The sequence below is a fragment of the Drosophila teissieri genome, chromosome 2L (assembly GCF_016746235.2).
Source record: "Drosophila teissieri strain GT53w chromosome 2L, Prin_Dtei_1.1, whole genome shotgun sequence".
Taxonomy (NCBI): domain Eukaryota; kingdom Metazoa; phylum Arthropoda; class Insecta; order Diptera; family Drosophilidae; genus Drosophila; species Drosophila teissieri.
In genome coordinates, this window is record NC_053029.1 from 16,425,272 (window position 1) to 16,438,889 (window position 13,618).

General features: G+C 41.3%; 3 protein-coding genes across 6 annotated transcripts; 2 read left to right on the top strand and 1 right to left on the bottom strand.

The window, feature by feature from the left end:
* Nucleotides 1–274: 274 nt before the first annotated feature.
* On the top strand, nucleotides 275–13,429 carry LOC122614697 (ATP-dependent RNA helicase vasa). Of its 3 annotated transcripts, none has more exons than XM_043789358.1 (9): nucleotides 275–374; nucleotides 4,629–4,712; nucleotides 7,735–7,775; nucleotides 7,830–8,061; nucleotides 11,489–11,742; nucleotides 11,802–12,545; nucleotides 12,601–12,814; nucleotides 12,875–13,146; nucleotides 13,217–13,429. In XM_043789358.1, exons 3-9 carry the CDS (start codon nucleotides 7,755–7,757, stop codon nucleotides 13,268–13,270), a joined length of 1,791 nt encoding a protein of 596 aa, XP_043645293.1. In that variant the 5' UTR covers nucleotides 275–374; nucleotides 4,629–4,712; nucleotides 7,735–7,754; the 3' UTR covers nucleotides 13,271–13,429. The 3 variants fall into 3 exon arrangements, with proteins under 3 accessions (XP_043645293.1, XP_043645445.1, XP_043645369.1); XM_043789434.1 differs by lacking the exon at nucleotides 275–374 and adding an exon at nucleotides 870–888; XM_043789510.1 differs by lacking the exon at nucleotides 4,629–4,712 and having other exon boundaries at nucleotides 310–374.
* Nucleotides 2,613–9,481, bottom strand: LOC122614886 (plasminogen activator inhibitor 1 RNA-binding protein). 2 transcript variants are annotated; one of them, XM_043789641.1, is made up of 5 exons: nucleotides 9,326–9,481; nucleotides 7,433–7,544; nucleotides 6,272–7,013; nucleotides 4,301–4,567; nucleotides 2,613–4,082 (listed from the first exon to the last, which is right to left on the bottom strand). In XM_043789641.1, the coding sequence occupies exons 3-5, from the start codon at nucleotides 6,951–6,953 to the stop codon at nucleotides 3,568–3,570; spliced, it is 1,464 nt and encodes a 487-aa protein (XP_043645576.1). In that variant the 5' UTR covers nucleotides 6,954–7,013; nucleotides 7,433–7,544; nucleotides 9,326–9,481; the 3' UTR covers nucleotides 2,613–3,567. The 2 variants fall into 2 exon arrangements, with proteins under 2 accessions (XP_043645576.1, XP_043645662.1); XM_043789727.1 differs by lacking the exons at nucleotides 7,433–7,544; nucleotides 9,326–9,481 and adding an exon at nucleotides 7,238–7,369.
* LOC122614993 (sister chromatid cohesion protein solo) lies at nucleotides 8,087–11,184 on the top strand. The gene is made up of 2 exons (XM_043789856.1): nucleotides 8,087–9,283; nucleotides 9,585–11,184. Exons 1-2 carry the CDS (start codon nucleotides 8,181–8,183, stop codon nucleotides 11,182–11,184), a joined length of 2,703 nt encoding a protein of 900 aa, XP_043645791.1. The 5' UTR covers nucleotides 8,087–8,180.
* Nucleotides 13,430–13,618: the final 189 nt, after the last annotated feature.

The following is a 13,618-nucleotide window of genomic DNA, read 5'->3' on the forward strand; positions in this document are numbered from 1 at the left end:
GCGTTACCGTATTTTGAAATACATATGGATTTTAAGCGAGTACACACACCATTACACTGTTCTTGAATCTTGCACTGCTTGCATGCAGTGCTCTTTCGAATTGCTATGTAAGAACAGCGCTCTTAAACTGAACGTTTTTGAATTAATATTAAACTGTGTAAACATTAACAGCTAAATTAGAATACTGCCAGTGGAAAACAGTATACAGAGACTATCGATATTTTAAAAGTGAGCCGATAGTCCTATTATTCCACCGCTAGCTCTCACGTTCACGCTTCTTTCAGATCCTTTTTAGTTTTGCGTTTGCGCCAAGTGCTGTTCGAAGTTGAATTTTTAAAGTGGTTCCTAGCTCACAAAGCATCTAGAAGAGTTAGGTAAGTAGCAAGACGACTATCTTATTAATATGCTATGGGTTTTAAACTTTTTTTTTATTATTTTGGGAGTTTAAAATAAAGTAAACTAAAACTTTTCGATTCATTTATAAGTTTCCCAAAGTGCTTTTCTAATTATAATAATTCTTATTTTCTAATACTAGCCACATTTAAATTTTACTCCCATTTACGTTTTACATTCTCTTTACACTTAATGCTCTTATTAAGCTCCTTTTGACTTCATTCGTCCATTTTCGGATTTTCTTGTGTCAGTCGCCGTTACGTTTCAGGGCTGTCGAAGCGCCCTGAATTTCTGTCTATTTGACTGAAGCAATTCCCTAGCTTGGCTACCCTGAAGCATAAATTCTTCATTTCGTTTCCTTTTTGTGTTCAATTCTAACGTTGATCTTAAAACGGGATCTCAAAAGGTCAAATATAAAAAAGAATTCCGCGTGTGAAAAGTCTATTCAGGTTAATTTCGCCATTTCTAGTTCGTGGGATCTTATCTTTGTTTAATGTGCGTATTTTGATTTTCGCTTTGAAAATGTTTTCCTGTTAAGCTTATTCATTTTAACCAACCAGGTTTAAAGAGAGAGATTTTCTGCTATTCTGCTTTTTTGTGCGTGTTCGTGTATTTGTTCGGTTTTCTTTTTTTCTGTCTATTCTTTTTTAAGGCGTCGTTCGTCTGACATTTCTGTGGAACTCTGTTTTAGGTGCTTTTGCAATTCATCCTAGACATTTACATTCAAAGTATTAAAACAAGTACAACAAACACTTCATTCATTATAGGGTCCCCTGGATCAAATTTAATAATGCTTAATTTGGGTGTCCTTTTTTTCGGCTTTGTTTTTAAACACTTTTTATACACCTAATAAATTGCTTTTATTAAGCTCCTTTTGACTTCATTCGTCCATTTTCGGATTTCCTTTCTTTCTTTTCTTGCGTCAGTCGCCGTTATGTTTCAGGGTTGTCGACGCGCCATTATGTAGTTGCTCCGGAATTTCCTTCTATTTGACTGAAGCAATTCGCGAGCTTGGCAACCCTGAAGCATGAATTTCGTTTCCATTTTGCGTCCAATTCTAACGGGATCTCAAAAGGTCAAAAATAAAAAAGAAGTCGGCGTGTGAAGTGTATTCATTTTAATCAGAGTTTTTTCATGTTCGTTTTTTGATTTACACTTTGAAAATGTTATCCTGTTTAGCTTTTTATTTTGGCCGACCAAGTGTTCGTATATTTATTCGGTCTTCTATTCTGTCTATTCCCTTTTGAGGCATCGTTCGTATGACGTTCCTGTGGAACTCTGCTTTAAGTGCGCTTATACTTTTGCAATTCATCTTAAACATTTCCATTCAAAGTACTACATTGTAGGGTGAGTTCCCTGAATAAATCTGAATAATATTTACGTTAGGTTTCGTATTCAACACTTTTCCCAAGATCAGATTTCCACGATCTGCTCATGATTTTCGTCCCTTTGGCTCATATTTTGATTTTTTTTTTTTTTTGATTTTGAAAATCTCAAGAGGAAGCATTTGTTTTCATGCTTACTCCAAAAAATCTTGTTATGCACCGTAATTCTTTTCGTTTGTCGTCAATTACCATACGCTATTTGATCTTTTATGTGCAACTCCTCCAAGTACTCGCTCTTTCATGAATTTTCATTCTCCTTTGCCCCAAAATTCTCAAACTGACAGGTGTTGTTTTCTTTGTTTCTTTATTTTTATCAAATAAATGTTCTTGTTTTATGTTTAAACGAGTTGCTCAACATTTGTTGAATGGTTTCTTTGGGTCAAAATACAATACAATATTTCAAAAAATGTATTTTTCATCTACGATTTCCTTCATATTCTTCATTTGCTCTTTAATTTCTTTGCTTTGTGTGTTTGTTTTGCCCTCATAAAATTGATTTTACCATGTACGAATATATATATCTCATATAATTTATACAGTTTCTAGTTAATAGAGGCAAACGATTTTACAGGGATCTTCAAATTAGCGTTTTCGGGATTGGTTTTCTCATCTGACTCGAAATGGGTTTCTTCGAAAGTTTCCCTCCAACTATAATCTACTTATTAAAGGTTTCTAATTTGCTCCAATAGTTAATCAATATTTTTTGTTTTTATTTCTTTAATAATGCTTAAATTAATATTGTTTTGTTTTTGTATTTCAGTGTGTGTGTGTGTGTTCAGTTAGGTATTTATAATTAAAAGTAGTATATATGATGCATAGTCCGCTTTATAATTATTAAATTTAAATGTTTAATCATAGAATTTGCATCCAAGAAACACAGTTACAAAGGTTTTAACACTTACTATTCTTTCGGTTTTGGGTTTCTTTCTCTCGAACTACTGATTTTAATATTTCTCCATTTTGTTTTTCTTTATTTTAAATAAAAGTTAACATAGTAAAAAATAATAAAACGTACATTTCGCTACGAAAATGTGATTCGTTATTGAACAAAAAATTATGAGTAATGAAAATGCTTTTACTGTTCTCTCGATGAAAACAAACTATTGTAATGTATTTAGTGTATTTTGCTTCTTTTCGTAGAAGATTTTATCAGGCCGTGATGTTGTATATTATATATTTTATCTTTAGTTTATTTTATTCGCCTTGTTCACTGGTTAGCGACTGCATTTTGTTTTTATAAGGTAGGATGATTTTTTGATTAAGTGAGTGGTAATAACATAAAAAAAAAAACAACTACATCAGGTTTCGGTTGATGCAATAAAACAATTTCTATGACCGCCCCTGCCGTTTTAGAAAAAATCTCGTATCGTGAACAGTTACTAGATATAAAATCCATAATGCGGATGACTTAGCCTGACACTGACTAGTTTACACGAGGTCACTTGCTTGATCGCGATTTTATCGGGTAAAATCTGATTAGTTGGCCGCGTATAAACTAAAATTGCTTTTCGTGTGTTCTCTTTTCATATATTTTTAAACATATGTATAATTTATTATCCATTTTTTGCTTAGCTTGTTGGTTGGTATTTTTGTTGCTTTTGGCTTATATGGCGGCTACAATTGTTTTGTAATTTCCCCTTTTTGTTTTAGGTTTTAAAAAGTTTCTTGTCTGTGATATACGTAATTTATAAGATTTCATTTTGGTAACTTGCTGCTTGCTTGCTTTCATTCTTCATCGTCAGTCACCAAAACTGCAATTTGAGGAACTACTCCTGCTCAAACAATCGATTTAAGCCAGAGTGGGGAACTGACGCTCATCGTTGACCTTGGGAGCGGTGTTCTGTTGTCGCTCAAAACGCTTGTTCTGCCCTGGACCGCTGTTCTGATTGTTGTTTTGGTTGTTTCCCGGACCACGACGGTCGATGGGTGGCCTCTGGTTTTGAGCGGAGGGAGCACCGCCCTCGTTATTATGCTGCTGGCCATCCCGTGGGCCACGGTTTCCACCCTCACGGTTGTCTCGGCCACCCTCACGGTTGCCGCCATCACGGTTGCCTCCCTCGCTGCGCGGTCCGCCTCCAAATCCGCCGGGTCTGGGACCTCCACGGCCACCGCGTCCTCCGAAACCGCCTGGTCCGCCACGGCGACCATCATTGAAGTTAAACTGAATGTCCAGGACGCGCTGCTGCCTGCCCACACGCTGTGGATAAAGGGCAGGATCGTACTCGAGCTCCTCTTCGCTGTCGTTCTCCTTCTTCTTGTTGCTAGTTAAGACGACCATTTTCTTCCATTGTGTGGTGTCCTCACCTGCGGGAAAAATGCATTGTAGATTGTTTTGTAGCTAACTTTAGTTTACTATTGTTGAGCTAAGATCCGTTTAAAATCTAAGGAGTTTCCTGTGATTTTTACTCTTGCTATATAAGCGGATTTTAGCTAACATGATTCCAAAGTATAATTGATGGTTAGACGAAAAGGATTCTTTCCGTGATATCGAATTTAAATGATTACTATAGAAAATTACGCACCTTCTCCAGCCTTGCGGATGTTAAAGGTCGGCTTGATGCGCTGTCCTTGCTGTGCCTTCCACTCGTCCAAGGTCAGCTCTTTGGCCTCCTCCTCGGCAACAGCCTGCTCGCTCTGTGGTTCAGTGCCAGGCTCTTCAGTCTTGGCGCCACCCTCAGCATTGGTCACATTGGTCTCGCTTTCGTTCTTGTTCACATCATCAATAGCCTCTTTGACCGATCCCCAGTTGTGGGAACCAGCTCCATCGCGTTTGTCAATTGACTTCACACCTGTGGATATAGTATGAAATTTTGCGTTAATTAATATTGACCTACTTCTACTTAATTTCAGAAACGCCAACTGAAACGAAAAGCGGAGCTTCTATACGTGCAAATTGTCGCGAAAGCTACATTGCAACTTGCGTCCAAGTGGAAAGTAAGTTTTTCTACTTAATTTAATCAATCTATTTAATATTAGGTTATTAGACAGGTATAAAAGTATTTCCAAGCCAAATGGACTCTATTCTAGCAGTAGCAACTATATCAATACCCCACTAATTAGGTCAGTTGTAGTGCCCATTGAAGTCTAACCACGATAGGACTTTTCACTGCCCTCGCTCGCATAGTGACAGATAAGCCGACAGCACCCGTTCACTGTAATCAGATTTAGCGGGGGAACTACTCCGTCCCCTCTTCCCCAATGAGCATGCCTGCAAAGGCCTCCTACAAGCACTTGCGTTAGACGGGAATGCCGCCAAGAAGATGGGCGAACTATTTTTAACACATTTTCTCTGTCGATTTGTGCCGTAGTGCTTCTTGTTTCTGTTGCTGCCGCTGTGATTATAATTTTGGATATTCCAAAAACGAAGCGGTCTAAGAAGCAGGCAGCAAGAAAGCAGGCAGCAAGAAAGCAGGCGGAAAATGCGAGGAAATAGATTTCATTCAAGGGAGAGAAGTGTGTGCTGTTGTGCTTGTTGAATGTTTTGTCCGACCATTAGTATTGATTTGACTGATCCCCCCACGTGAGTGGGAGATTTGCCTGCGTCGTTTGACTATTGCTTGGCCATAAGCTTACCGCTCTTTTCTTATATTTGTACTAGCATATACCACATCTTACTATCAAATCATTTGAAAGCGTTTATAATCCAACTATTTAAATATAGCTATCTTTTAAATATATTTGCAATCGACCAACAGCAGTTTGGTCTTTGCAGACTAATAAATATTAATATAAAATGTTTCGTTATAGTTTGACATTTAGTCAATGACCTTGATTAGATGTATGAATCTTATTGTTATTGCATCAATCGATGAAAAGTTCACGTTAGTTATTTAAAGGAATTCTATTTCAGATACCTAATTCGAATTATTTTTCTTCAAATATTTGTTGGGTGGGGTACACAGAAGATTTGAATCATGTTGCCTAAAGGCGGCTAATAATTCCTCGTGACTATAAACATGGTAATTGGTTACGAGTAAACTGTGGATGGAATGTGTTTTTCCTGCGTCGCCTGCTGAGTTTGAATTTCTGGTTGTCATGGAGTGTTGTTTTTGGTTTATTTGTTCATTTGTTCATTTTTTCTTATGGGTGGGCGGGCGCGTTCTTTTTGTGGTTATGTCTCCCGTTCCCCTTGGTGGTAGTTCAACGCTAGATTCGATCTGATCAACAGAAACGTTTTAGCATTTTCAAATGCTCGAATGAGAATAATGGATTGAGGTAAAAACGTTTACGTTCATTGTCCAGAGATGGGATGCAAAACCATTCTCATAATTTGGGTAGACTTACTCCCAAAATTCCATCTTCTCAAACTTTTTAACTGAAAACACTTTACTTTGCTATGAGAGAATGTAGAGACAATTGAATAGCTCGAACCCTTAGAAATACGAACTGATCCGGAGTTAGGGGTCTAATCTGTATCTATTTGATCTGAACTAAACTCTTTCCATCTGCTGTTTTGCATTAACGACTTGACTTAATGCAATAACCACACTCACCAGTTCTATCGGAACCCGACTGGCGATCGAACTCGCGCTTCCTGTTCTGGCCATCGTAGTTGCGGTTCTGACGCTGGGGACGATCTCCGCCAGCACCTTGACCACCGCCTGGGCCGCGGTATGGTCGCGACTGCTGGCCATCGGGTGCTCCGCCGTTTTCGCGGACATTGCGGCGATTGTTGCGCTGCTCACGGGTCTCGGCATTGCCATTCTGTTGACGGAAGTTTACGCTGCGCTGCTGCTGGCTACCTTGTCCTTGTCCTTGACCCTGTCCTTGACCGCTGCCAAACTCACGTGTTCGGTTGGCGCCACCTCCTTGCCGTGGAGCACCTTGTTGTTTGTTGTTGCTGGCGTTGTTGTTGAACTGTTTGTCGGCTGATGGGGTGAACTTCTTGCCATCGGGCTTGTTTAAAGCATTGTTGGGCTTGTTTTCCTTCTCGGCCTGGTTTGGTTTCTTGGCATTGGGTCCACCGATATTGGATCCTGCGGTCGCCTTGTTATTGTTGTTGGCCACCTTGGCGGTCGTTTTGGTGGCCGCTGCAGCAGCTGACGGCTGCTTCTTCTTGCCAGCTGCTGCTGCTGCGGCAGAGGCGGCCGTCGGCGCCACAAGATTATCTAATGGATCGCTGACATCGTCGTCCATGAACAAAAGTTCATAACGATTTTTACCGGCGCTGTCCATGATTTTGTGGGTGGGTGTGTTTTTCGTTGCTAGCTGGCTGCCGCTTTAATTGCCTTTTTTCTGTAAAAAGAAATATTTACACACAGTTTTAGTGGGAATTGATTGATTTTCCTTTTTCGCCCGCCGCCTCACACCCTTTGATATTCGATAGGATTTCTTTTTCGTGTCACAAACTATGCTCTAATGTGCCCCATATTCGCTGAATTTGTGGTTTACGACATAAACTCTAGGACTAACGTGAATTTTCGCAATTTATTTAAGCCTTTTGGGGGGATTTTTCTTACTTTTCTGCTGGCTGTTTGGTGGCTGCTGCTCTCTAACCTTAATTTTCAGTGTTTCTTCTTCGCCTCGCTGCTAGTATTACCTACACACACTGCCTCACGCGATTCCACACGCACATGGGCCAAATCACGCACACAGCCAGCACGAACAGAGCGCCCACATGTGTTCTTGGTATACATAGAAAAACAGAAACTCACGTTTTTCCACGCGTTTCGCTGCGAATGTCGAAAATCGATTCGAATGGCAGCTGTGTTTAGCGGGCTCTCGATTTGGCGGGTACTTTTTAGTTTGAACCAGTCATGGCATCGGCTGGAAAACATGGAGAAAACGGATAATATTAAATGAAGAGGGACCAAATACGTTATATATTTTTAAAATTCTAATTTGAATACTTCAGAAGTGGCCAGATTCAGTCAGTGGATGTTTACTGGTGCCTTTGTACGCATAAAAATACATTCATTCAATATTTATTTATAAATTATAAATTTGTTTATTTCAGCGTAATAAAATACCATCAATATGTCGGACTGGGAGGATTCGGTTCGTATTGCTTCGTAAAAATGTATATATGCTTACTAAACTCAACTATTTTAGCCCTCTGCTCAAACTAGCGGTGGAGCCTCGTCTAGTAAGCCCGAGAAAGAAGCACCCGGATGGAGCGATGATGAGGACAAGGGCAGGAGCTTCGGCGGCGGCGGCAGAGGAGGTGAAGGTGGAGGCTATCGAGGAGGAAATCGCGGCGGTGATGGAGATGGGTTTGGTTTCCGAGGAGGACGTCGCGAAGGAGGCGGCGGCTTTCGAGGTCGTCGCGACGACAACGAGGATGGTAAGTGAATCATATGCAGGCACGGTAGTTAAAGTTTGGGTTATGGTCATTTAAGTCATTACTGCTGTAATCTATGTTGTGCATTGTTTTGTCATGTAGTTTGTTTTTTCGTTTTGTCTATGCGTATTTGCCCGATTCGTGGCAAATTGGTCAACATTTTAGTTATGGAACTGCCGCCGATCCCATCAAGTTGTGATAAGGATGAGGTTGGTGCATTCATCGATCAGCTGGACCTGAGCAAATACACGACCAGCCTACCATTGATTCGGAAATTGCGTGACTACTTGCTAACTGCCTTTAAGACATTGGTCAACCAAGCATGGGCTTCTCTCGAGAAACTAGCTCAAGAAAAGCGTGATCAAAAGGCGCATCAGATACGCGAAACAGCTGATATGATGAATGGCCTTATGGACGACGTGAACCGATTGCTTTGTGAAGGCGAACATGAGGAAGCGAATGGGATTGGACAGTTTCAAAACATTGGTGCGGATTGTAGAGCTGATTTGCCGCAGTTGAGGAACTTACAGCAAATTGTAGTACCGCAACCTTCAGAGGTCGGAGATAGACAAATAAACAGAACCAGCAGGACTGGGAGCGCTCGATCAAGAGGTTTAACAGAAGTCGACGACGTAACCGAAATACAAAGCGCTGCTTACAACGTGTATCAGGTTTTTAACCAAGGTTATCAAACAGGTCGACGGCTATATGATGATAATCAAGGTGTCTTGAGAGATGCTTCTATTCCAACAGAAGACCAAGAAGAACATGCAGGAAATAATCAAGTGGAGGGATCTACTTATGCCGTGGCTAGATTTCCGCACTGGTTAAGTGAGCACTTCGTCTCTCGACATGAAATAAGGGCAGTGCGTTTTGGCATTCCCCATATGGTTTTTCAATCCTATGCCTGGCCAGATGCTCTAAAGCTACCTATTTCGACGGTCCATCAAAGAAGGATTTCTTATTGTCGACCATTAATTAGGACACGCATAATATCGACTGTTGCGACCGAGCCAAACCAATCGAGTAGTGTTCAGGTCAGTAGTATGGTAAACTTGGCACGACACCAGCGGTCGCAAAATCAGGAAACGCCAGATGGAGTTTACGTTAGTCGATACAATGCAACTGGTGATGAGGGGACTCCCTGTTCCGCAACTGGCGTCCCCGGCAGAGCAATGGCTACGCGTGCTTCGAGCACCCCAAATGAACATAACAGCGATCCAGGGTACTTAAACCAAATATCTAGTACTTCGCCTCTCTTCCTTACCACCTAGGAATCCTCTTTAGTTCATTTTCCCAATTAGCGGTTGTGTAGAAAGACAGGCTTAAACATTTTAAGCTTACAAAAACAACACCAAATTTAGCCAGTCACCAAAACATTTAATTCGAAATTTGATTTGAGAGTAAACTAATCCAATATAATGTCAGCTTACTTTTCTATATGTTTTTCCAATCCCATCGCTTACTTTCGTTTCCTTCTCTTCACTTTAAATGAATACATAAGCTAAGTAATGTCCGTTTCACAGCTTGTCTTTTATACCCAATTTGACCTACGAAGATGGAACCATACCATTATTGGCAACAGGCGGCGCTGCATCGACACCGTCGGGTCCATCACTGCCAGCAGAGCATTCATTGGGGTTAGAAATGGATAGTGGCACATTGGTACTCCCTGCTGATGCAGATGAAACCCGCTTAGTCGGACTCCCTGGATCAACGGTGGTGCGTTCGCGGCTTGGGGGCGCTCCAGCATCAACTCCTTTACTATCATTCCGGCCTAGACTGCCGGTCATTGACGAAGAACATCATCTACGTCTCACCAGGGTGTCACGCGAGCTGCAGTTGAGTATTGCTGTCCCTCCGGAAGAAACCACACTAATCCAGCAACGTGAGTGGGGCTCGATTTTCCGTCCACGTGATCAAATGATTAGGTACGCCGAAGGTGGTCCCCCTCCTCGGCAGGCACAGAGGGTCCGTCGTCGCAGACGAGGTCCCCGTAACGCTTCAGTCGCCAGTCCGCTACTAACACCGGAACGGATTATCCGTCGCGAGGAAGCATTAAGAAGCAGCCGGCACATTGCATCCACTTTTATGTCTAGCTTGCTACAAAACGCAGCTGGAGAAGTGGCGACTTCACATCTCACTGCAGCTCGTTCAGTGGAAGAGATAACAGCTTCAATCGATATCAGCCGCATTGGACTACCGCAGATACAACTGACCACAGCAGCAACCACCTCTCTAGAAGTTGCTCAGGCACCAAGATTTTCGGATTCTGGCGCTTATACGCAATCTGCAGCTTTCTTGCAAGACCTTGCAATAGCTCACTCGGACATTTCTACAATTGCACCAATTGATCAAGCATCATTTGATCAAGCTTTGGCTATATTACCGCCAATAAATTCCACTCCAATAAGTCAGCATCCAATTGCTGTATTTGGACCTAAAAGCGGTCTTGAAAATAAACCAGAAATAATGGACAACTCTGATATAATGAATACTTCGGTTCCACCTATGCCAATGGAAGTTGACGAGGTCCCAGTGGAGGTTTCAAACCCTTTGGCTAATATTAGCGATCACGCTTATGTGACTGATGTACAGGTACTACCGACGTTGCAAATTAATTTTTCGAATTCTGCTAGCACAGATATTACCAGCAGTGCTGTAAATCTCGCTCCACCGACGTCAACAAATGATTTGCAAACGGTTAATAAGCGCAGAACATCAATGCAAAATCAACTGTATCGAGTGTCGATGAACGATTTGGGATACATTTCACAACACGCTAATGTGGTTCGCCTAATGGTAGATCGTCAAGAGGATCTCGGTGTACAGGGCCACTCCCTGGGACATGTTAGGGAAAATAGGCGAGGCTCATTAAATTATAGTACTATGCCCGCTGTGAAAGTGTACGATCCACAGATAATTCAGAACATCCAGAAGGACAAGATAAGAATAGTTCATGGGCTGTTTGGAGCTCTCATCAGGCAGTCCCAGGTGGACATGCACAATGCTCCTTTCATCCGTAATCGCATAGATGCGATAATGGCATATCGCTTTTTACTTGAGCTCAAGACTGCAAATATTATAAGTCTGAGCCCGGACGGTAGATTCTTCGCTCTTCTCTAAATAAAATGAGAAGCATATTAACTTAAGGAATATGATAATCTGTTAATAATAGTTTCCTTAAATTTTCGAATTTGTACGTGTTATTTTAATCATCCCATATTAATTATTCGAATCCCTTGTTGAAACAACAGTATTTAATCTTTATATTGTTCGTGAATAAAATACATTATGAAATTGAATTTTGGCTTTGATTAATAAATATTACTAACTGTATTTTGTCTTCAGATTTGTGTGTTGATCACCATGATTTAAGCGGTTAGAATTGTAAAAATACATGTTTATCAAAAATCAACATATTTTCTAGGTGAAGAACGTCGTGGCGGACGCGGAGGCTTCAATCGGGAGCGCGGTGAACGTGGCGAAAAAGGAGAAGGTGGTTTTGAGAGGCGCCGTCGAAATGATGACGATGTTAATAATAACAATGATATAGTCGAAGACGGCGAGAAGAAGCGAGAATTTTACATTCCGCCAGAGCCTACTAACGATGCAACTGAGATCTTCAGCAGTGGCATTACTTCAGGCATTAACTTTTCAAAATATGACAACATTCCCGTTAAGGTAACAAAATGCAATTTTAGCTAAAAGATTTTCAATTGGTATATAACTTAATTCTTTAGGTGAGCGGCGAGGATGTTCCCAAAGCCATTAGGAACTTTGAACATGCCGAATTGCGTGATATTATCAGAGAGAATGTTACCAAATCGGGCTACACGGTTCCGACTCCAATTCAAAAAGTTTCTATACCGGTGATTGCCGCTGGCCGTGATTTAATGGCTTGTGCCCAGACTGGATCTGGAAAAACCGCTGCTTTTTTGGTGCCGATCCTCAGCAAACTGTTGGATGATCCCCAAGATCTGGAATTCGGAAAACCGCAGGCAGTGATTGTATCCCCAACTAGGGAGCTGGCAATTCAGATCTTTAGCGAAGCGAGGAAGTTTGCTTTCGAGTCATATCTAAAGATCAGTATTGTTTACGGAGGCACCTCTTTCAAGCATCAAAACGAGTGCATAACCAAAGGCTGCCATGTGCTAATCGCGACTCCTGGACGACTGCTGGACTTTGTTGACCGCACTTTCATTACCTTTGAAGATACTCGTTTCGTAGTATTGGACGAGGCCGATCGAATGCTGGACATGGGCTTCTCGGAAAGCATGCGGAAATTTATGACCCATCCCACAATGCGTCCGGAACACCAAACCTTGATGTTCTCCGCCACGTTTCCCGAGGAAATCCAGCGCCTGGCAGGCGAATTCTTGAAGAGCTATGTCTTCGTGACTATTGGCGTAGTGGGAGGAGCTTGCTCAGATGTACAGCAGACCATTTTCGAAGTTAATAAATTCGCCAAGCGATCGAAGCTAATGGTAAGTGGACCTCATAATTAAAGCGTATAATTATTTTTTTTTTTCTTTACTTTAGGAAATCCTTCGCGAGCAAGCGGATGGCACCATTGTGTTCGTAGAGACGAAGCGTGGCGCAGACTTTTTAGCTTCGTTTCTGTCGGAAACAGAATTTCCGACGACCTCTATTCATGGCGATCGGCTCCAAAGTCAACGCGAGCAGGCCTTGCGAGACTTTAAGAACGGCTCTATGAAGGTACTCATTGCTACTTCAGTGGCGGCTCGTGGTCTTGGTAAGGAGAACACTTACTTTCCTAAACTAAATTTCCTACAGTTGTGTTTCATCTTGCTAGATATCAAGAACATCAAGCATGTGGTCAACTTTGACATGCCCAACAACATCGATGACTACGTACATCGCATTGGACGCACAGGTCGTGTAGGCAACAATGGCCGGGCCACATCTTTCTTTGATCCTGACCAGGATCAAGCTCTTGCAGGAGACTTGATAAAAATCTTGGAGGGATCTGGCCAGACCGTTCCGGATTTCCTACGCGACTTAGGTGGCGGCGGCGGTGGTGGTTACTCCAACAAGAAGTTTGGTGGCGTGGATGTGCGTGGTAGGGTAAGTAAACTTAAAACACATCTGTTTCTTTCGTACTTTCAACTTACTGAATTAATATTTTTTCATTCAGGGAAATGCCGTGGTTGAGCCAACCTACGCTGAGGATGACGAGGAGTGGGATTAATAAAAACCTTTGGACACAGATGTTTAAATACTATAACCTTAGCAACTAGGATTGACAGAGTTCTTTGTCTTGTTTAAGTTCGAACTCCATAGGCGATATATAAAAACTATATAATAGCCTAATAAAACGCATCTTTATAGGATGCAAGCTTAAAAACAATCCGTCTGAATTTTCTAATTTAAATTTCCTTTTGCGAAGCAATTTCTAAAAGTTTGATTTAAAGAAAATGTTCTTGTTTATTATTATTGTAATTAGTTTAGCATTTTGCATTACTATGAATGTACTAGTTAATTGCTTTTAATAATAAGCGGTTGCTGGTAATTTGCAATATTTAACAGAAACTTGTAG

Excerpts from the sequence above, each read along its gene's own strand:
- LOC122614886 (XM_043789641.1), bottom strand. The coding sequence starts at position 6,953 with ATGGACAGCGCCGGTAAAAATCGTTATGAACTTTTGTTCATGGACGAC. Across the intron at positions 4,568-6,271 it reads GTCGGGTTCCGATAGAACTG|GTGTGAAGTCAATTGACAAA; the intron begins GTGAGTGTGGTT and ends CTATATCCACAG. Across the intron at positions 4,083-4,300 it reads CATCCGCAAGGCTGGAGAAG|GTGAGGACACCACACAATGG; the intron begins GTGCGTAATTTT and ends TTTTTCCCGCAG.
- LOC122614697 (XM_043789358.1), top strand. The coding sequence starts at position 7,755 with ATGTCGGACTGGGAGGATTCG. Across the intron at positions 8,062-11,488 it reads TCGCGACGACAACGAGGATG|GTGAAGAACGTCGTGGCGGA; the intron begins GTAAGTGAATCA and ends CATATTTTCTAG. Across the intron at positions 12,546-12,600 it reads CCAAGCGATCGAAGCTAATG|GAAATCCTTCGCGAGCAAGC; the intron begins GTAAGTGGACCT and ends TCTTTACTTTAG.
- LOC122614993 (XM_043789856.1), top strand. The coding sequence starts at position 8,181 with ATGCGTATTTGCCCGATTCGTGGCAAATTGGTCAACATTTTAGTTATG. Across the intron at positions 9,284-9,584 it reads GAACATAACAGCGATCCAGG|CTTGTCTTTTATACCCAATT; the intron begins GTACTTAAACCA and ends TCCGTTTCACAG.